This window comes from Hypanus sabinus, chromosome 7, assembly GCF_030144855.1.
Source record: "Hypanus sabinus isolate sHypSab1 chromosome 7, sHypSab1.hap1, whole genome shotgun sequence".
NCBI lineage: Eukaryota > Metazoa > Chordata > Chondrichthyes > Myliobatiformes > Dasyatidae > Hypanus > Hypanus sabinus.
The window spans coordinates 174,296,735-174,317,969 of NC_082712.1; the positions used below are offsets into that span (position 1 = coordinate 174,296,735).

At 43.8% G+C, this 21,235-nt stretch overlaps 1 protein-coding gene across 1 annotated transcript in view; it reads left to right on the top strand.

Moving 5' to 3' along the window:
* The window catches only part of kiaa1549la (KIAA1549-like a), a 250,266-nt gene that overhangs the window by 43,646 nt on the left and 185,385 nt on the right, over nucleotides 1-21,235 (top strand). The window contains exon 3 of the mRNA XM_059976387.1: nucleotides 13,692-14,093. Coding sequence (XP_059832370.1) covers nucleotides 13,692-14,093 — 402 coding nt within the window. The remainder of the gene's footprint in view (nucleotides 1-13,691; nucleotides 14,094-21,235) is intronic.

Genomic DNA, 21,235 nt, shown 5'->3' on the forward strand with positions numbered 1-21,235 from the left:
CTTTGGACTTTGCAGCGTTCTCTGTAAACTCTAGAGATTCTTATGTGTGAAAATCCCAGGAGATCAGCAGTATCTGAGATACTCAAACCGCCCCGTCTGGCATCAACAATCATTCCACGATCAAAGTCACTTAGATCACATTTCTTCCCCAGTCTGATGTTTGATCTGAACAACAGCTGAACCTCTCGATCATGTCTGCATGCTTTTATGCACTGAGTTGCTGCCACTTGATTGACTGATTAGATATTTGCATTAACCTCAGTTATAAACGTGTACCTAACAAAGTGGCCACTGATTGCAACTGCTCAATGGCAGAGAGTGCAGATGGGAATAGACAAGTGCTTGTCTGCTTCACATCGTTAAGTGTAGTTTAATTACGTGATTGAGTGAACCTGTTAATGCATCAGCTGATTCTGCACACTGAATGTGTGGCTTCTTTCTCTCAGTGGATTTTGACTTGCTGTTTAGGGTGTTTAACATTATCGTAAGACTCAGCACATTTCAGCAATTTCAGAATGTTGGTGTTAACTTCCCATAGATTGGGGTCGACTTTCTTGAAATTAAAGGGAAATTGGACGAGAGCTGTGCGCACCTCACCTCTACATGAGAGGAAAGTTGTTTTATTTACAGAAACAGCACAGTAATGGGCCTTTCTGTCCCATGAACCCAGGCTACCTCATCACATCCACATGAGCAATTAATCTCTTGACCTGTACATCTTTGCATTGTGGGAGGAAACTGGCTCACCTGGAGGAAACCCTCCCAGCTACGGAGAGAACGGACAAGTTACTTACAGACAGTGGCGGGAATTGAACCCATGTCGCTTGAGCTTAATGACGTTTTGCTAACTGCTAAGCTAGGGAGGGTACAGAATGGATTCTCAAGGATGTTGCTGGGATTGGAGGGTTTGAGTTATGATTCAGATTTATTTATTGCATGTACATCGAAACATGCAGTGAAATGCATTGTTTGCGTTAGCCATCGCAAGTACTGCCACACATTCCTGTGCTAACATAGCATGTCCGCAATGTTCAGCAGAACAACACAAGTCGTAGCAACAACATCAAAACCAAACAAGGTAACAATGGTAAAACAAGCCCCTTTCCCACTCTTCCTCCCACCCACCCATACACAGATAGGCTTCAAACTCTAGGACAGGCGGTGTACAGACCTCTAGTTGTTTTTCTCTCCAGTCTCTCAGAGTTTGGACAGGCTGGGACTGTTTTCCTGGGGCAAAGGAGGCTGAGGGGTGACAATTACAGAGGCATAAAATTGTGTGGGGGCATAAAAAGGGCAGGAAGTCACAGGGTGGGAAAGTAAAGCTAGAGGGCATAAGTTTAAAGTGAGAGGAGAAGATTTGAAGGGAATGGGAGGGGCAGGTTTTTCCACACTGAGGGTGTTGGGTATGTGGAACAAGTTGCCAAAAGAAGTGGTAGAAACAGGAGCAATTGCTTTGCTTAATGAAACAATTGGGCAGCTATGTGGTTAGGAAAAGTTTAGAGGGTTACAGGCCACAATGAAGCAAATATGACTAGATAGGAATCAGATTTATCATCACTGACTTCAATGAAATTGGTTGTTTTTCTTTATTGAGATACAGTGTGGAGTAGGTCCTTCCAGTCCTTTAAGCTGCACTGCCCAGCATTCCTGGATTTAATTCCAGCTTAATCACGGGACTATCTAAAATAACCTATTGACTGGTACGTCTTTGGACTGTGGGAGGAAACCAGAGCACCTGGAGGAAATCCGTGTGGTCACACAGAGAACTTACAAACTCCTTACAGGCAGGGGCAGGAATTGAACTGGGTTGCTGGTACTGTAAAGCATTGTACTAACCACTACGCTACCATGCTGCTCCCTCACAGGGTGACTTCTATCATATTATATCTTCTAAGGGTTTCTCTAATGTAATCTCCCTAATCAAATCCAGTTCATTACGCAACATTCAGTCCAGAAAAAGCTGTTCCCCAAGCTGCTCTAAAAAGCCATCTCATAGGCATTCCACAAATTCTCTCTCTTGGGATCCAGAATCAGCAGTAACCTGATTTTCCCAATCTACCTGCATATTGAAATCCCCCATGTCTGTTGTAGCATTGCCCTTTTGACATGCATTTTCTATCGCCTGCTGAAATTTGTAGCCCACATCCTGGCTACTGTTCAGAAGCCGGCGTCAAACTCCCATCGGGGTCTTTTTTTATCCATAGCTCTATCCACAATGATTCTGCATCTTCTGATCCTATGTCACCTCTTTCTGAGGATTTGATTTAATCTTTTACCCAATGTGAAGTGTCTAAAGTACAGTGCAAATATGTAAAATGGCTATAAATTACATAATTGAATAAATATTGTGAAAAATGTAATGAGGTAGTAACACACAAAGAATGCTGGAGGAACTCAGCAGGTCCATAAATCTATCAGATATAGGAGCAGAATTAGGCCATTCGGCCCATTGAGTCTGCTTCACCATTTCATCATGGCTTATCTAATTTTTCTTTCAGCTCTATCTCCTGCCTTCCCCCATATCCCTTCATGCCCTGACCAATAAAGAATTTATCAACCTCTGCTTTAAATATACATAAAGATTTGGCCTCCACAGCTGTCTGTGGCAAAGAATTTCACAGATTCGCCATTCTTTGGTTAAAGGTATTTCTCCTCATCTCCATTCTAAAAGGATACCTGAGGTTGTGTCCTCTGGTTTTAGAATCTCCTGTCATAGAAAACATCCCCTCCACATCCACTCTAACAAGGCTTTTCTCCATTCAATAGAATTCAATGAGGTCACCCCTCCTTCTTCTGAATTCTAGTGATTACAGGTCCAGAGCATTCAAACACTCTTCATATGACAAGTCATTCAATCCTGAAATCATTTTCATAAGCCTCCTTTGAACCAGCTCCAGTTTCAACACATCGTTTTGAAGATAAGGGGCCCAAACCTGCTCACAATACTCCAAGTGAGGCCTCACCAGTGCTTTATAAAGTTTCAAAATTGCATCCTTGCTTTTATATTCTCGTCCTCTGGAAATGAATACTAACATCATATTTGCTTTCCTCACCACAGACTCAAGCTGCAAATTAACCTTTAGGGAATCCTGCAGAAGGACTCCCAAGTCCCTTTGTGCCTCAGTTTTTTGTATTTTCTCTTTTGTATTTAGAAAATAGTCATTTTTTCTACTAAAGTTCATTACCATATGCTTCCCAACACTGTATTCCATCTTTCATTTCTTTGCCCATTCTATTAATTTGTCTGTGTCCTTCTGTAGCCTCCCTACTTCCTCAAAACTATCCACCTCTCCATTTATCTTTAGATCACCTGCAAACTTTGTTTGCAAAGCCATCAATTCCATCATTCAAATCATTGACATATAATGTAAAAAGAATGGGTCCCAACACAGACCCCTAGTCACTGCTAGAAAAGGCTCTCTTTATTCCTGCTCTGTCTCCTGCCAATCAGCCCCTGCTTCATCCATACTAGAATCTTTCCTGTAATACCATATGCTCATAGCTTGCTAAGCAGCCTCATGTGTGGCACTTTGTGAAAGGCCTTCTGAATATCCAAGTACAACTTCAACCGATTCTCCTTTGTCTATCCTGCTTTTTACCTTTTCAAAGAATTCCAACAGATTTGTCAGGCAAGATTTTCCCTTGAGGAGACCAGTCTGACTATGGCTTATTTTATCATGTGCCTCCAAGTACCATGAGACCTTATCTTTAATAATCGACTCCTACATCTTCCCAACCACTGAGGTCAGATTAACTGGCCTATAGTTTCCCTTCTTCTGCCTCTCTCCCTTCTTGAAGAGTGGAGTGACATTTACAATTTTCCAGTCTTCTGGAACCGTTCCAGAATCTAGTGGCTCTTGAAAGATCAATTAATAATGTCGCCACAATCTCTTCAGTCATTTCCTTCAGAACTCACTTCAGTGTGCACCATCTTATCCAGGTCATTCATTTACATTCAGACCTTTCAATTTCCCCAAGAACCTTCTCTCTAGTTATGGTAACCACATACTTCATGCCCCTGACACCTGAAACTTCCACCATACTGATAGTGTCTTCACAGTGAAGACTGATGCAAAGTACTAATTCAGTTTGTCCACTATTTCATTGTCCCCCATACTACCTCTCCAGCATCGTTTTCCAGCAGTCCACTATCCAGTTTAGCCTCTCTTTTGCACTTTGTGTATCTGAGGAAACTTTTGGTATTCTCTTTAATATTATTGGCTAGCTTACTTTCGTATTCCATCTTTACTTTCCTAATGACGTTTTCAGTTGCTTTCTGTTGGTTTTTAAAGGCTTCCTAATCCTGTAAATTCCAACTGATCTTTACCCTATTATATGCCCTCTCTTTGGCTTTTATGTTGGCTTTGACTTCTCTTGTTAGCAATGGTTGTGTCATCTTTCCCTTTGAATACTTCTTCTCCTTTGGGATGTATATATTTTGTGCTTTCCAAATTACTTCCAGAAATTCCAGCCATTGTTGCTCTGTCGTCATTCCTGCCTGTGTTCTTTTCCAATCAGCTCCTCTCTCATGCCTCTGTAATTCCCTTTACTCCGCTGAAATACTGAAACATCTGACTTTGGCTTCTCCTTCTCAAATTTCAGGGTGAATTCAATCATATTATGGCCGCTTTCCCCTAAGGGTTCTTTTATCTTAAGTTCCCTAATCAATTGGCTAATTGCACAACACCCAATCCAGAATAGCCGATCTCCAATGGGGTCAGCCATGAGCTGCTCTAAAAAGCATCACATAGGGACACTTGAAATTCCCCCTCCTGGAAGCCAGCATCAACCTGATTTTCCCAATCTATGTGCATGTTGCAGCCTCCCATGTCTGTTGTAACATTGCCCTTTTGGCATGCATTTTCTATCTCCTATTGCAGTTTGTCAGGAGGGGAATTAGCAGCCAATGTTTAAAGCCAAGTCCCTTCATTATGTGAATAGGTTGAGAGAACCTCGGAGCGACGGAGGATGTGAGGCGACCTGGTAGAGGTGTATAAGATGTTGAGAGGTATTGATCATGTGGATAGCCAGAGGCTTTTTTCCAGGGCTGAAATGGCTAGGATGAGGGAGCATAGTTTTAAGATGCTTGGAAATAGGTACAAGGGGGAGGTCAGAGGTAAGTTTTTTACACAGAGAGTGGTGGGTGTGTGGAATGCACTGCCAGCAAAGGTGGTGGAGATGGATACAATAGGGTCTTTTAAGAGACTCTTAGTAGGGAAATGCGGCTTAGAAGAATAGAGGGCTACACGGTAGGGAAATTCTGGGCAGTTTCTAGAGTAGGTTACATGGTTGGATCAACCTTGTGGGCCGAAGGGCCTGTAATGTGCTGTAGATTTCTGTAATTCTATGACAAAATGGCAGGTGATAGGTGAGACCAGGAGAGGGGGAAGGGGGAATGAAGAAAGAAGCCCGGATGTGATCAATGGAAAAAGGTAAAGGGCTGAAGAAGACGGGAGCTGATGGGAGAACGTAGAGGACCATGGAAGAAAGGGAAGGAGGGGAGGAATCAGAGTTCCAGATGGCCATGGAATACGGAGGACAGGCACTTGGCAAAAAATTCCCCATGGTTCTATAGCCCCGGGCTATTGTTTTCTTGTGATTTTAGTCACTGCCACATTGCAGTTCATGCTTCCAAGAACTTCCTCCTGGGATGCCTCTCCCCTTTGTCTACTTGAAGCTCCTTGATGAGTCAACCAGTCACTGATTGGCAGTCACCTCATTGACTGATAGAACAGGTTTCAGGGACAGAATGGCCATCTCATGTAGCAGTGTGGATATCACATTAACAGTAGCAGCAGGCTCCCAGCTTGAAACTTCGAATCACTGCACAGCACAGCAGGGATACTATCCCTTCAGCCCAACTCATCTATGCTGACCAAGTTACCTACCTGAGTTATAGAACACCTGCATAGAAACAGGTCATTTGGCCCATCTAGTCCATGCTAACCTAGTCTTCTGCCTAGTCCCATCTATCTGCACCCAAGCCATAGCTCTCCATACCTCTCTCATCTGGGTATCTACTGGAGCTTTTCTTAAATGTTACAATTGAGTCCACTCTACCACTTCCACTGGCAGCTCATTCCATACTTGCACCACAGTATGAATGAAGTTCCCCTTCAAAATCTCCTGAAATATTTCACCTTTCACCCTAAACCTACAACCTCTAGTTCTAATCTCACCCGAGCTGAGGGGAAACAGCCTGCATGCATTTACCCCTTGTAGCTAGTCCCATTAGCTGGACCCCATTTGTCTGCATTTGCCCCCTATATGTTATGTCACCAAAGGCTAGAAAATTTCTCCAGATATACTGTGACAGGCATTCTAACTGATTGCATCACCGTCTGGAATGGCAGGGGTGAGGGGGGAGTGTGGTGTCACTGCACAGGATCAGAAAAAAAAGCTGCAGGAGGTTGTAGACTCAGCCAGCTGCATCGTGGGCACTCGACTCCCCAGCACCCAGAACACCTTGAAAAGGCTGGCATCAGAACCCCCATCACCCAGGATATGCCCTCTTCTCTCTGATATCATCAAAAAGGAGGTACAGGAGCCTAAAGACACATTCAGCATTTTAGCAACAGCTTTTTCAGAATCAGAATTGGATTCAGATTTATTATCACTAGCACCACTCCACCATCAGATTTCTGAATGGACAATGAACCCATGAGCAACACCTTAATATTTTTTTACGCAGGCATGAGGAAATCTGCAGATGCTGGAAATTCAAACAACACACACAAAATGCTGGTGGAATGCAGCAGGCCAGGCGGCATCTATAGGCAGAAGTACAGTCGATGTCCTGACGAAGGGTCTCGGCCCGAAACGTCGACTGTACTTCTCCTTATAGATGTTGCTTGGCCTGCTGCGTTCCACCAGTATTTTGTGTGGGTTGCTTCAATATTTTTTTCCTTTTTTTTGCTCTCTTTTTTGCACTACTATACTTATAGATACACTTAGGTGACATAGTAGCATAGTGGTTAGCACAATGCTTTACGGTACCAGTGAGACCCGGGTTCAATTCCCGTCGCTGTCTGTAAGGAATTTGTATGTTCTCCCTGTGACCGCGTGGGTTTCCTCCGACGGTCCAAAGACTTACTGTTTGGTAGGTTAGTTAGCCATTGTAAATTGTCCTGTGATTAGGCTTGGGTTAAATCGGGGGTTGCTGGGCGGTGTGGCTCAAGGTGCAGGAAAGTCCTATTCTGTGCGATATCTCAATTAAAAACATAAAATAAATATTGTAATTTGTAGTATATTTTCTTCTTATGTATTGCAATGTACTGCTACCACAAAACAACAGATTTCACAACATATGCCACTGATATTAAATCTGATTCTGATTCTCCTCTAAGCCTTTCAAGTGTATTTTAAATGTAATTATACCTGTCTGTACCACTTCCTCTGGCAGCTTATTCCACCTACACATGATCCCCTGTGCCAGATTTGTCTGATAACCCTCCCTTGCGTTTACTAGGTGCTATATGAATGCAGGTTAAAGACAAAGCTAATATTTGATCAGTCTTGTTGAACTGTTTGGGTGTGCATTTCTCTCTCAGACTCTCCAAAGGAGTGTCTGTGCCAGTTTGGGCCTCTGTATGCGTCCACCCCAGTAAGCAAAGCTGATTTGTTGAATAGAGCCACATGCAGCACAGCTCGCTGCCTTTGTCCCATGCTCCGTCTTTCACCCCAAGGCTGGCACAGGCTCGGACAGCTGCTCCTGCTTCGTTAGAGCTGTGCTGCTAATGGGACAGTCTGCAGTGAAGGCTCATTCCAGGTCATCGTCCTTTGTTCGAGTCTGCCCGCTGCCTGTGGCATTGCTTCTCTGTGCCTCCATAGAATATGCTGTATAGACTTGAAAGATCTGGTCTTTTGGGATTATAGATGTATTCATTTAATTTGTATGATGCCACATGCATCTTGCCTACCAAGATAAAGATACCATGTTCACAGTGCTCTTAGTGGAGAAGCTGTTGTTATGTTACACAATTCACTTAATTATGATAATACACTTTATTGTTTAGATGATAAAACATAGGAGTAGAATTACACCATTTGGCCCATTGTGTCTGCTCCGCCATTCTCCTTAGCTTCTCTGCTTGGCCTTCTCCCCATAACCTTTGATGGTGTGTCCAATCAAGAACCTACCAAGTTCTACCTTAAATACACCCAACGTCCTGGCCTGCACAGCTACCTGTGGTAAAAAACTCCACTATTTCACCACCTTCTGATGAAAGAAATTTCTCTGCATCTCTGTCTTAAATGGATGCCCCTCTATCCTGAGGTTGTGCCCTCTTGTCGTAGAATCCCCCACCATGGGAAACATCCTTTCCAGATCAACTCTGTCTCGGCCTTTCAACATTCAAAAGGTTTCAATGAGATTCCCCCTCATTCTTCTAAATCCCAGTGAGTACAGACCCGGAGCTATTAAATGTTTCTTGTAAGATAATCCTTTCATTCCTGGAATCATTCTTGTGAACCTCCTCCGAACCCTCTACAATGCCAGCACCTCTTTTTTAGATGAGGAGCCCAGAACAGAACTGTTCACAATATATGAAGTGAGGCCTCACCAGTGCCTTATAAAGCCTCAGCATCACATCCTGCTCTTGTATTCTAGACCTCTCGAAATGAGTGCGAATATTGCATTTGCCTTCCTCACTACCAACTCTACCTGCAAGTTAACCTTTAGGGAGTTCTGCGCAAGGACTCCCAAGTCCCTCAGCATCTCAGATTTTTGGTTTTTCTCCCCATTTAGAAAATAGTCTGCACATTTATTTCTTCTACCAAAGCGCATGACCGTGCATTTTCCAAAATTTGCCACTCTCTTGCCCATTCTCCTAATCTGTCTAAGTCCTTCCACAGTCTACCTGTTTCCTCCACACTACCTGCCCCTCCACCAATCTTTGTGTCATCTGCAAACTTTGCATCATTGATATACAATGATCTAGCTACTTACCTACTAGTATTATTACTTACCCAATAGTAAGTTTACGTACTTACTTACTGCCTGTTATGCTGCTGACATTTAGAGTGACAATGAAGGTCCTCCATCTATGGCGGTGTTCAGGGCTTCCTTCATGATGCCAGTAGCTTCCTCTTTGTTTTCACCACTGTCAGTCATACAAGTCCTGGGTGGAGACTCAGGAATACTGTCACACTCAGACGTAGTAAGACTCTTCATTGCTGTTTCCATAACAGTTTTGTTTGACCAGTCAGGGTTGTTAGCCCTGAGCTGAACCCCTGAACCTGGAGGACCCTTAGTTTAGCCTCTACCTTTGCCCTGTTTGGCATGGGTGACCCTACCAAGAGCCAAAGCATAAAGCCCTGACTCCAGCCAGCAGAGCTCTCTGGGTCATTGAGGCACTGAAGCCTCCAAACCACGACAAGGTTGTAGTCCTCTTGGCGGTATCATTTACCTGCACTGCATTTTCCCTGTAGCTGTTACACTTTATTCTGCATTCTGTTTTTGTTTCACCTTGTTCCACTTCAATACACTGTGTAATGGCTTGATCTGTGTGAACAGTATGCAAAACGAGCTTTTCTCTGTCAGCACATATAACGATAACAAGCCAGAAATAATAGATCAAGGCAATGAGCACAAGATGTTGGAGGAACTTAACAGGCCAGGAAGGTTTAATAGAAAGGAATAAGCAGCCTGATGAAGGGTCACGCCCCGAAATGTCAACTACTTATTCCCCTTCATGGATGCCGCCTGACCGGCTGAGTTCCTCTAGCATTTTGTATGTGTTGCTCTGGATTTCCAGCATCGGCAGGATCTCTTGCTGAAAATTCAGAACAACACACACAAATGCTGGGGGAAAGCAGAAGGTCAAGCAGCATCTAAGGAAATGAATAAATAATTAATGTTTTTGGATGAAACCCTTCATCAGGTCTCAAAGGAAGGGGGAAGATAAGAAGATGTGGGAGAGGGGCAAGAAGACAAGCCAGAAGGAGATAGGTGAAAGCAGGTGGGTGGGGGAGGAAGGTGATAGGTGGAAGAGGTGAATGGCAGGAGAAGAAGGAATCTGATAGGAGAGCAGAGTAGACCATTGGAGAAAAGGAAGGAGGAGGGGCACCACAGGGAAGTGATAGGCAGGAGGAAAATACGTAGTAAGAGACCAGAGTGGGGAATCGAAGAAAAGGGAAGTGGGAGAAGAAGGAATTACTGGAAGATGGAGAAATTGATGGAGAAAACAGCAATTTTCACAATATATGCCTGTGTAAATAAACTTAATTCTGATTCTGATTCCAATACTAATTCAAATTCCAACTCTCAGTGTCAGCAGTCAGACCTTCTGCCTGTTCGTAGGAATGGTCCAGATTATGCTTTCAGTTAGATTGGTAATTGGTTTATTATTGTCACATGTGCTGAGATAGAGTGAGAAACTTTGGTTAGCATGCCATCCAGACAGATCATTTGTGCAAACTCAGTCGGCACCATTATGGGCAGGACCCTCTGCAGCTTCCAGGACATCTTCAAGGAGCAATGCCTTGAATAGGTGGCATCCATCATTAAGCACCTCCATCACTTTTGTCATTGCTACCATCAGGGAGGAAGTACAGAAGCTTGAAGACACATATTCAACAATTCAGGAACAGCTTCTTCCCCTCTGCCATCTGATTTCTGAATGGACATTGAACACATGAACACCACCTCACCACTAATACTGGCAGTTCATGCCAACCTTTTTTTTGCACTACTTAATTTAACCATTTTATATATAAATGTATGTACATGTATGTATATATGCTTGTATTTACAGCTTTTATTATTCGGTATTGCAATGTACTGCTGCCACATAACAACAAATTTCATGACGTATGCTGGTGATATTAAATCTGATTCTGACAGTAGCAGAGTGCAGAATAATGTATTACAGTTACAGAGAAAATACAGTGCATGTAGGCAAATAGGGCAATACAGTAGCAGAGTAGTTAGTGCAATGTTCTTACAGCGCCAGTGACTGAGGTTCAGCCCTGCTGCTGTGTCTGTAAGAAGTTTGTATGTTTTCCCCGTTAGCGTGTGGGTCTCCTCCGGGTGCTCGGTTTCTTCCCATAGTCAAAAGATGTAATTGGTCATACGGGTCACGTGGTTGTAATTGGGCAGGGCGGGCTCCTTGGGCCGGGAGGGCTTGTTACCATGTTGTATCTGTAAATAAAATAAAATGTATGATTTTCTTGCTCTTCCTGTGAGGTTCAGTAACAGCTGGGGAGCAGCTGCTCTTCCTGTCTGCCAACACAGAGGAGCACACAGAGGTCTGAGAGAGGCACAGGTGGGGGGGGGGTTCGAAATCAGCGTGCCCACTCCTTCTGTGCTTGCCAACACCATCTGCAACTGCTTCTGTTGCTCGGAAACAAAGGCTTCCCTTGCTTTTTACCCAATAATTAGAAGCTGAAGGCTAAATAACTATCAGTAAATGTTGGAATGGGGTGGTGGGGTGGAGATGTGTCTCTACAAAAGAAGATGTAAGGCACTCCTCCCTCCGCTAGCCTGCAGGTCACCTGTGGGCCAGGTGTAGCACCTGCTTAGTCCCTGATCAGGGTCATGTGAATCCATGGGAGCAGGTGGTGGATGGTCGTATGAGCAGACGGTGTAAATCACAAGTCCTGGTTATGCATCCACTGACACCAGGCAGACAATTTCTGAAGTGTACTGATAATGACTGGGGTCACCTGCCTTGTAAAGACACTGCCCAGAAGAAGGCAATGGCAAACCACTTCTGTAGAAAAATTTGCCAAGAACAATCATATAGACCATGATTGCCGACTTCATATTGCACAGCATTTACAGTAATATTGATGAAGAGTTGTTGGAGGTCTGACATAAAAACAGACACCATTGGGAATAATCAACAGGTCAGTCAGCAACTGTGGAGAGAGTAACAATTAATGTTTCATGTCAATACCTTATCAGGGAGAGGTTGAGTGAACTTTATTCACTGCAATACTGAACTGATTCCACACCCTACAGATTCACTCTCAAGGACTCTCATGTTCTCTGTATTATTTATTTAATTTTTAAAATTTATTATTTGCATTGTCCTCTTTTGCACATTGGTTGTTTGTCAGTCTTTGTTATGTGTAGTTTTTCATAAAGTCTGCTTTATTTCTTTATTTTCCTGTAAATGCCTGCTGGAAAATAAATCTCAGGATATAATATGGTAACATATGCACATTTTAATAATAAATACACTTTGAACTTTGACCATATCCCTCCATGTCCCTTCCATCCATGTACCAATGCAAACTTCTCCTAAATGCTACAACTGAATCCATATCTAGCACTTCCGCTGGCTGCTCATCCCATACTCGAATCACCCTCTGAGTGAAGAAGTTCCTCCTCAGCTTCCCTTCAAGTATTTTGCCTTTCATCCTAAACCAATGACCTCAAACTGAGGGAACAAAGCCTGCTTGCATTTACCCTCTCTGCACTGCTCATTCAGTACACCTCTATCAAATCTCCCCTCATTCTCCTAGGCCCTCGGGAAAAAAGTCCTCACCTATTGAACCTTTCCTTCGAATCAGATCCTCAAGTCCTTGTAAATTTCCTCTCTTCTCTTTCAATCTTATTGATAAATGTTCTGCAGGTAAGTCACCAAAAATGTACATGATAAGCTAAATTTGGCCTCACTAACATCTTAGTAATATTTCTAACTGCTCTATTCAGTGCCCTGATTTAGACCATAGGAGCAGAATTAGGTCAATTGGTCCATCGAATCTGCTCTGTCATTCTATCAGGATTTATTATTCCTTCCAAATCCATTCTCCTGCCTTCTGGCTAAAGAAATTCCTCCTCACCTCTGTTCTAAAGGCATGTCCCTCTATTGGGAGGCTGTGCCCTCTGGTCCTATACATGCCCACCGTAGGAAACATCCTCTCCACATCCACTCTCTAGGCCTTTCAACATTTACTAGTTTTCACTGAGATGCCCACCTCATTCTCCAGTGAGTGCAGGTCCAGAGTCATCAAATGCTTCTCATTCATTAACCCTTTCATTCCTGGAACCGTTCTCAAGAACCTCCTGTGAATCCTCTGTGATGCCCACAGAACAATGAATGTCAGAGTCTGACAGTACTGTATATGGTGACAATATACTGTATATGTGCTCTGATAATAAATTTACTTTAAACTTTTTACTGTAAGAAGCTAATTTGAAATAACTGCAGCCAATCAAACACCTATACCACCCTGTGTATCACTTTATGGAAGTTGTAATTGACATGGTTTTAATGTACTGTGTTGCAGCAGTTAGATTACAAAGGTTATGTTGCCAATTCCTGAAGGAGTTGAAGATAGCTCATTGTGGGATTACAAGGTCAGTAGTCCTGGAGCAGGACACTACCGCATTTCTGGACAGAGTGTAGTTATTACCCTCAAGTGCCTTAGATGCCACCCACAAGGTCAGCGACACATGAAAAGGATCCAGTGAAATTCAATGCCACCATCTTGTGGCAAGGCTACGCTGGTGATCACGCAGTACTGAGTGAAGGAGATAGTGATATCCCAAATGTCCACATCCATCTCATCCCAGACAATCCCTCTTCCCCCCCCCCACCCCCCGTCCCATCAGACGGAAGTCTGAAAGCACATCCCACCTAATTTCTGTGGCATCTATGCCCTGGTATGTATGCCCAGGACTACAAACTTGAACTTCGAACTATTCACAGTTGCAGTTTAACTCTGTGCTTCATCTTTTACAGGACAGGATATGATTTACCAGCTCCTGGACCTGCCCTCTCCTCTCCCCCAGCTGGCACAGCAGCCATTCAGATCGCCCCACTTCTCTGAGGTTTGGTCTTGGGCCACACGCCCTGCCCGGCATCCAACGTTGCCGTCCTATCCCCTGTCCTCCTCCTCAGAGGCCGAGGAGCAATCAACTGATTCCTTTGAAGAAGCTGTGGCCAGGATCTCGCTCCTCAGCCCCCACGCTGACCCCACTCCAGACGGGGAGACGGACCTCGACACCTCATCAAGTGTGATGGGCTCTCCCGACCTTTCTTCTGAAACTGAGATGTACGGAGCCCGGGAAGTCCCTGAGGGGCCGGTGCCCACTCCTGAGGAAGAGGAGGTAGTACTCAGCGACCCAAAGGAAATTTCCCCAGGTTCGACTCCAGATTCTACGTGTACAGGGAACTAAGGAGAAGGGAGAGGGGAGAGAATTAATGGGAAGCCAGGGTGGTCTTTATGTGGTTAGATGGGGCCATACTCAGGATGGAGAAACAACAACTTGAAAGCCTCCAACTTGATGGCATGACCATCGATTTCTCCCTCCAGTAAAAAAAATCCCTCCCCATTCCCTCTTCTTCTATTCCCCACTCTGGCCTCTTACCTCTTCTCACCTGCTTATCACCCCACCTTGGGTCCCCTCGTCCTTCCTTTTCTCCTATGGCCCACTGTCCTCTCCTATCAGATTCCTTCCTCTCCAGCCACCTTTTCCACCCACCTGGCTTCACCTAGCACCTTCCAGCGAGCCTCCTTCCCCTCCCCCCACCTTTTTCTTCAGCCATCTTCCCCCTTCCTTCTCAGCCCTGAAGAAGGGTCTTGGCCTGAAAAGCCAACTGTTTATTCATTTCCACAGATGCTTTTTGTGTGTGTGTTGCTTTGGATTTACAGCATCTGCAGACTTTGTCGTGGTTAGTATATGGAATGAACTGCCAGAGGAAATGGTTGAGGCAGGCCTTGTAACAACGTTTATAGGTTTTGTGGATAGGGAAGTTTAGAATGATATGGACTAAATAGTCAAGGGACTGAGTTTTGGAGGGAGATTGAGCAGGTTGGGACTTCATTCCTTGGAATGTGGGAGATTGAGGTCTGAGGGGTGACATTATGGAGATGTGTAAAATCATGAGGGGCATAGACAGGGTGAATGCACACAGTCTTTTTCTCAGAGCTGGGGAATCAAGAACCAGGGGCATAGGTTTAAAGTGAGAAGGGAGAGAGATAGTAGGATAAGGGGAAGCTTTGGTATCCAGTGGGTAGTCTGTATATGGAATGACCTGCCAGAGGAAGTGGTTGAGGTAGGTACACTACAATATTTAAAAGGTTCTTGAAAAGAAAGTGTGTAGAGGAAAGTAGAGCTTTGACCAGTGGCTAATTCAGACATTTTAAGTTTGGAGAGGAGGGGACTTCATCCAGGCCCACTGCCCAAGGATAAAAGGCAGGAGCAGGTCATGGTAGCATAATGGAACTTTGACCAGTCACCAGTTGGCATTTGGGATTGATTGGTAAGAGAAAAGGAAGGCAGGGACAAGTACAGTGGCCATTGTTGCAACGGCCGTCGTCGGAGTGGACATAGTCAGAATGATGATCTTAAGGCTTTTGCTCTTCAAGGCTTCAGTGAAGAGAGGGTTCACTCAGACAGAGCAAAGGAAGAAAAGCTCAAGATTTTTCATTCTCATCTTTAGATCTGTTCAGATAGCGCAGTAGGGGTGACAGGAGAGCGGAATGCTCCTCTTGTGGGATGTGGGAAGGCAGGTGACCTCCAGTATCCCTGATGACTACAACTGCAAGGAGTGCATCTAACTGCAGCTTCTAACAAACCACGTTAAGGAGTTGGAGCTGGAACCGGATGAACTCCGGATCATTTGGGAGGCTGAAGGATGGTAGACAGGACATATAGAGATATTGTTACACCCAAGGTGCAGGACACAGGAAACTGGGTGACAGTCAGGAAGGGGAAAGGGGTTAAGGAGCCAGTGCAGAGTACCCCTGTGGCATCCCCCTCAACAACAAATATATCACTTTAGATACTGTCGGAGGGGAGGGTGTAAACTGACAGAGGAAAGTCACAGATCTCTGGTACTGAGTCTGCGTCTGTGACTCAGAAGGACAGGGTGGAGATGAGGCATGTTGTGGTAATAGGGGATTCATTAGTTAAGGGGATGGACAGGAGGTTCTGTGGGCAAGAATGAGGTTCCCGGATGGTATGCTGCCTCCCAGGTACCAGGATTTGGGGTATCTCGGACTGAGTCCTCAGCATCCTTAAATGGGAGGGCGAACAGCCAGAAGTCGTGGTCCATGTAGGTACCAATGACATGGGTAAGATGAGTGACAAGGTTCTGCATGGAGAGTTCAGGGAGTTAGGTGCTGAGTTAAAGGACAGGACCTTTCAGGGTTGTGATCTCATGACTGATACCCGTTCCACGTGCCAGTGAGGCCAGAAGCAGGAAGATTATACAGTTTAATATGTGGCTAAGGAGTTGGTGTAGGAGGGTGGGTGTAAGATTTTTGGATCAGTGGGCTCTCTTCTAGGGAAGGTGGGACCTGTACAGAAGGGACAGCTTGCATCTGAACTGGAGGCCACTAACATCCTCGAGGGAAGGTTTGTTAATGCTGCACAAAGGGGTTTAAACTGAAGTTGCAGGGGGATCAGAACCAAAGTGCCAGAACAGTTAGTTCAGAGGTTGTAGGTGCGGATACTGTTAAGACTTCAGTCAAAGGCATGGTGTGACTAGTGTCCTAAGCTGCGTATATTCCAAAGCAAGAAGTGTCATAGTTTAATATGCAATGAGAAGAGGCCGCTGATGGGGCAAAATTGCAGTCAATGGGATGAGTTGCAAAGTACAAGGCAAGTTTGCAGCACAGTTGTAAATTGGCAGGTATGATGTTGTAGGCATCACTGAATCATGGCTGAAAGATTTAAGCTGGGAGCTGAGTGTCCAAGGAGATACATTGTATCAAAAGGATAGGCAGGAAGGCAGAGTGGTGAGGTGGCTCTGTTGGTAAAAAATGGAATCAAATAATTAGAAAGATGTGACATATGGTTGGAAGGTGTTGAATCGTCGATAAAGCTAAGGTACTGCAAGGGTAAAAAGACCCTAATGGGAGTTGTATACAGACCTCCAACCAGTAGTAAGGATGTGACCTACAAATTACAACAGGAGATACAAACTGCATGCCAAAAGGACGATGTTACAATAGTCATGGGGGATTTCGATAGGCAGGTAGATTGGGAAAATCAGGTTGGTGCTGAATTCCAGGAGGGTGTAACTGTTCCAGAGTGGCTATGAGATGGCTTTTTAGAGCAGCTTGAGTCTGAACCCTCCAGAGGATCAGCTATTCCGGATTGGGCATTGTGCAATGAACTAGAATTGATTAAAGAGCTTAAGGTAAAGGAACCCTTGGGGGAAAGTGATCATAATATGATCAAATTCACCCTGAAATCTGAGAAGCTAAAGTCAGATGTATCAGTATTACAGTGGAATAAAGGAAATTACAGAGGCATGAGAGAGGAGCTGGCCAGAATTGATTGGAAAAGAACACTGGCAGGGATGATGGCAGAGCAGCAGTGGCTGGAATTTCTGGAAAAAAAAATTAAGAAGGCACAGGATATTTACATCCCAAAGAGGAAGAAGTATTCTAAAGAAAAGATGACAAAACTGTGGCTAACAACGCTAACTTAAAAGCCACAGAGAGAGCAATAATTAGTGGGAAGTCAGAGGATTGGGAAGTTTTTAAAAACCAACAGAATGCACCAAAAAAGTAATTAAGAAGGTTAAGATGGAATATAAAAGTAAGCTCGCCAATAATATGAAAGGGAATACCAAAAGATACATAAAGAGATACATAAAGAGTAAAAGAGAAGTGAGAGTGGATATCAGACCACTGGAAAAGGATGCTGGAGAGGTAGTAAAGGGGGAGAGTGAAATAGTGGAAAAACTGAATAAGTATTTTGCATGAATCTTCACTGTGGAAGACACTAGTAGTATGATGGAAATTCCAGGTGTCAGGGGTCATGAAGTGTGTGAAGCTACCATATCAAGGGAGAAGGCTCTTGGGAAACTGAAAGGTGTGATGGTATCTAAATCACCTGGACGAGGTGGTGTACACCCCAGAGTTCTGAAAGAGGTGGCTGAAGAGATTGCTGAGGCATTAGTTATGATCCTTCAAGAATCACTAGATTCTGGAATGGTTCTGGAAGACTAGAAAAGTGAGTGTCACTTCATTCTTCAAGAAAGGAGAGAGGCAGAAGAAAGGAAATTATAGGCCAGTTAGTCTGACCTCAGTGGTTGGGAAGATGTTGGAGTCGATTATTAAGTATGACGTGTCGGGGTATCTTGGAGGTACATGATAAAATAGGCCCTGGTCAGTATGTTCTCCTCAAGGGAAAATCTTGCCTGACAAATCTGTTGGAATTCTTTGAAAAGGTAAAAAGCAGGATAGGCAAAGGAGAATCGGTTGAAGTTGTGTACCTGGGTATTCAGAAGGCCTTTCACAAATTGCTACACATGAGGCTGCCTAACAAACGATGAGCATATGGTAATTACAGGAAAGATTCTAGCATGGATGAAGCAGTGGCTGATTGGCAGGAGGTAAAGAGTGGGAATAAAGGGAACCTTTTCTGGCTGGCTGCCAATAACTAGTGGTGTTCCACAGAGGTCTGTGTTGGGACCGATTCTTTTTACGCTGCATGTCAATGATTTGGATGATGGAATTGCTGGCTTTGTTGCAAAGTTAGTAGATGATAGGAAGATAGGTGGAGAGTGCAGGTGGTTTTGAGTAAGTAGAGAGGCTACAGAAGAACTTAGATTAGAAGAATGGGTAAAGAAATGGCAGATAGTGTTGGGAAATGTGTAGACATGCACTTCGGTAGAAGAAATGAAAGGGTTGTTTATTTTATAAGTGGAGAGAAAATACAAAAACTGAAGTGCAACTGGACTTGGGAGTCCTTGTGCAGGATTTCCCAAAGGTTAATTTGCAGATTGAGTCTGTCGTGAGGAAGGTAAATGTGATGTTAGCATTCACTTCAAGAGGACTAGAATTTAAAAGCAAGGATGTAATGTTGAAACTTTATAAAGCACTGATGGGGCCTCACTTGGAGTATTGTGATAGGTTTGGGCCCCTTATCTTAGACAGGATGTGCTCAAACTGGAGAGGGTTCAAAGGAAGTTCATGAAAATGATTCCAGGATTGAATGGCTTGTCATATGAAAAGCAATTGATGGTTCTGGGCCTGTATTCACTGGAATTCAGAAGACTGAGGGATGACCTCATTGAAATCTAACAAATGGTGAAAGACCTTGATAGAGTGGATGTGGAGAGGATGTTTTCTATGGTGGGAGAGTCTAAGACCAAAGGACACAGCCTCAGAATAGAGAGGGGTCATTTTAGAATGGAGATGAAGAGGAATTTCTTCAGCCAGGGAGTGTTGAATCTGTGGAATTCATTGCCATAGGCACCTGTGGATGCCAAGGCTTTATGTATGTTTATGGCAGATGTTGATAGATTCATGGCATGAAAGGATAAGTTGGGAAAATAGGAGATTGAGGCTGAGAGCAAAATTGGATCAGCCATGATGAAATGGCAAATCAGGCTTGACTGGCCAAATGGCCTAATTCTCCTCCGATATCTTATAGTCTTTTGCTCTTATGGAAATTGGCCAAACACAGTTCCAGAAAATTAGAGTCAGAATCAGATTTAGTCTCACTGACATATGTCGTGATAAAGACTGTGTTGAGGAAGCAGGGTGTCTGCAAAAAGGACTTATTTTGGGAGAATAGGCAAAGAATTTGCAGATTGAATATTGTGTAGGGAAGTATATGGTTATGCACTTTGGTAGAAGTAATAAAGGTATAGACTATTCTCCGAACTGGGAGAAAATTCAAAAATCAGAGGTGCTAAGGAACTTGGGAGACCTTTTGCAAGATTCCCTAAAGGTTACCGTGCAGGTTGAGTCAATGGAAAGGAAGGTAGATGCATTCATTTCATGAGGACTAGAATAATAGAGAAAGGGTGTGATGGTGACACTTCATAAGGCATTGGTCAGACCACACTTGGAGTACAGTGAGCAGTTTGGACCCCTTATTTAAGTAAAGATGTGCTGGCATTGGAGAGGGTCCAGAGGAGGTTCATGAGAATGAGTCTGGGAATGAAAAGGGAAACTGACTGTATGGAGAGCATTTGTTGTTTCTGAGCCTGTACTGATTGGAATTTAGAAAAATGAAGAGGGATCTAATTGAAACATATCAAATATTGAAAGGCCTAGATAGTGTGGACCTGGAGAGGATGCTTTGTATAGTGGGGTAGTCTAGGAACAGAGATGAGGAGGAATTCCTTCAGCTAGAGGGTGGTGAATCTACATAATTCATTGCCACGGATGGCTGTGGAGGCTATGTCATTGGGTATATTTAAAATGGAGGTTTGATAGGTACTTGATTAGTCAGGGTGTCAAAGGTTATGGGAAGAAGGCAGGAGAATAGAGTGTAGAGGGATAATAGTCTTGCTGTTGTCTGTGAGGAGCTAGTATATTCTGCCTGTGACCAAGTGGGTTTCCTTCATGTGCTCTGCTTTCCTCCCATTTTCCGATTGGTAGGTTAATTGATCATTGTAAATTTTCCCATGATTGGGCAGGTAAGTGGAGATGAGTCAGTAGCCAGATCAGCCATGATCCTATTGAATGGCTGAGTAGGCTCGACGGGCCAGATGGCCTACTCCTGCTCCTATTCCTTATGTTCTTATGAGCAGACTCAATGGGTCAAAGGCCTAGTTCTGCTTCTGTGCCTTATGGTCTTATTTTGCAGCAGAAGGAAAGGGCAATACATAAAATATATTATAAATTACATAAGAAATTTACTGTGTATATAAAAATTTAAATTTCAATAATTGGCGCCAAAGAAGGGCAAAATTAGTGGTGAGGTGTTCATTGGTTCATTGTCCACTCAGAAGTAAAATGGCAGAGGGGAAGATGACACATGGCCTGAAAACTACAAGCACGTTAAACGTTCAAATGTTTAAAAAGTTCTGGCTGTGCAGCAACAAAAGCTATGTGTGCAGGAGCATTTCAGTAACTGCGGGGCTGCGCACCCATGCAGCTTAGAGGGAACAGAGCAGCTAGATGTAACAACATTTCAGGGACCAAGGAGCAAAACTGAGTACATATATCACATACAGCACTTCAATAATAATAACAGAATAATATTAACAGATAATAAAAAAGTATTTTGTGGAGCTGCAAGTTGATATAAAGTACATTTTCAGTACAGTACTGTGCAAAAGCCTTAGGTGCCTTAGTTTTTTATATGGTTTCAGATTGTATGGAAATCCACAGAGCCCTGATCTACATCATTGAGGCTGTCTGGGAATTACCTGGAGAAAGGGAAGCAAGTGAAACAGCCAAAGTCTGCAGAAGACCTGTGGGAAGTTCTCCAAGATGCTTGGAACAACCTACTAGTTGTTTTTCTTATAAAATTGCACAACTGTGTGCCTAAAGGCAAAGAGTGGTCACACCAAATATTGATTTCATTTAA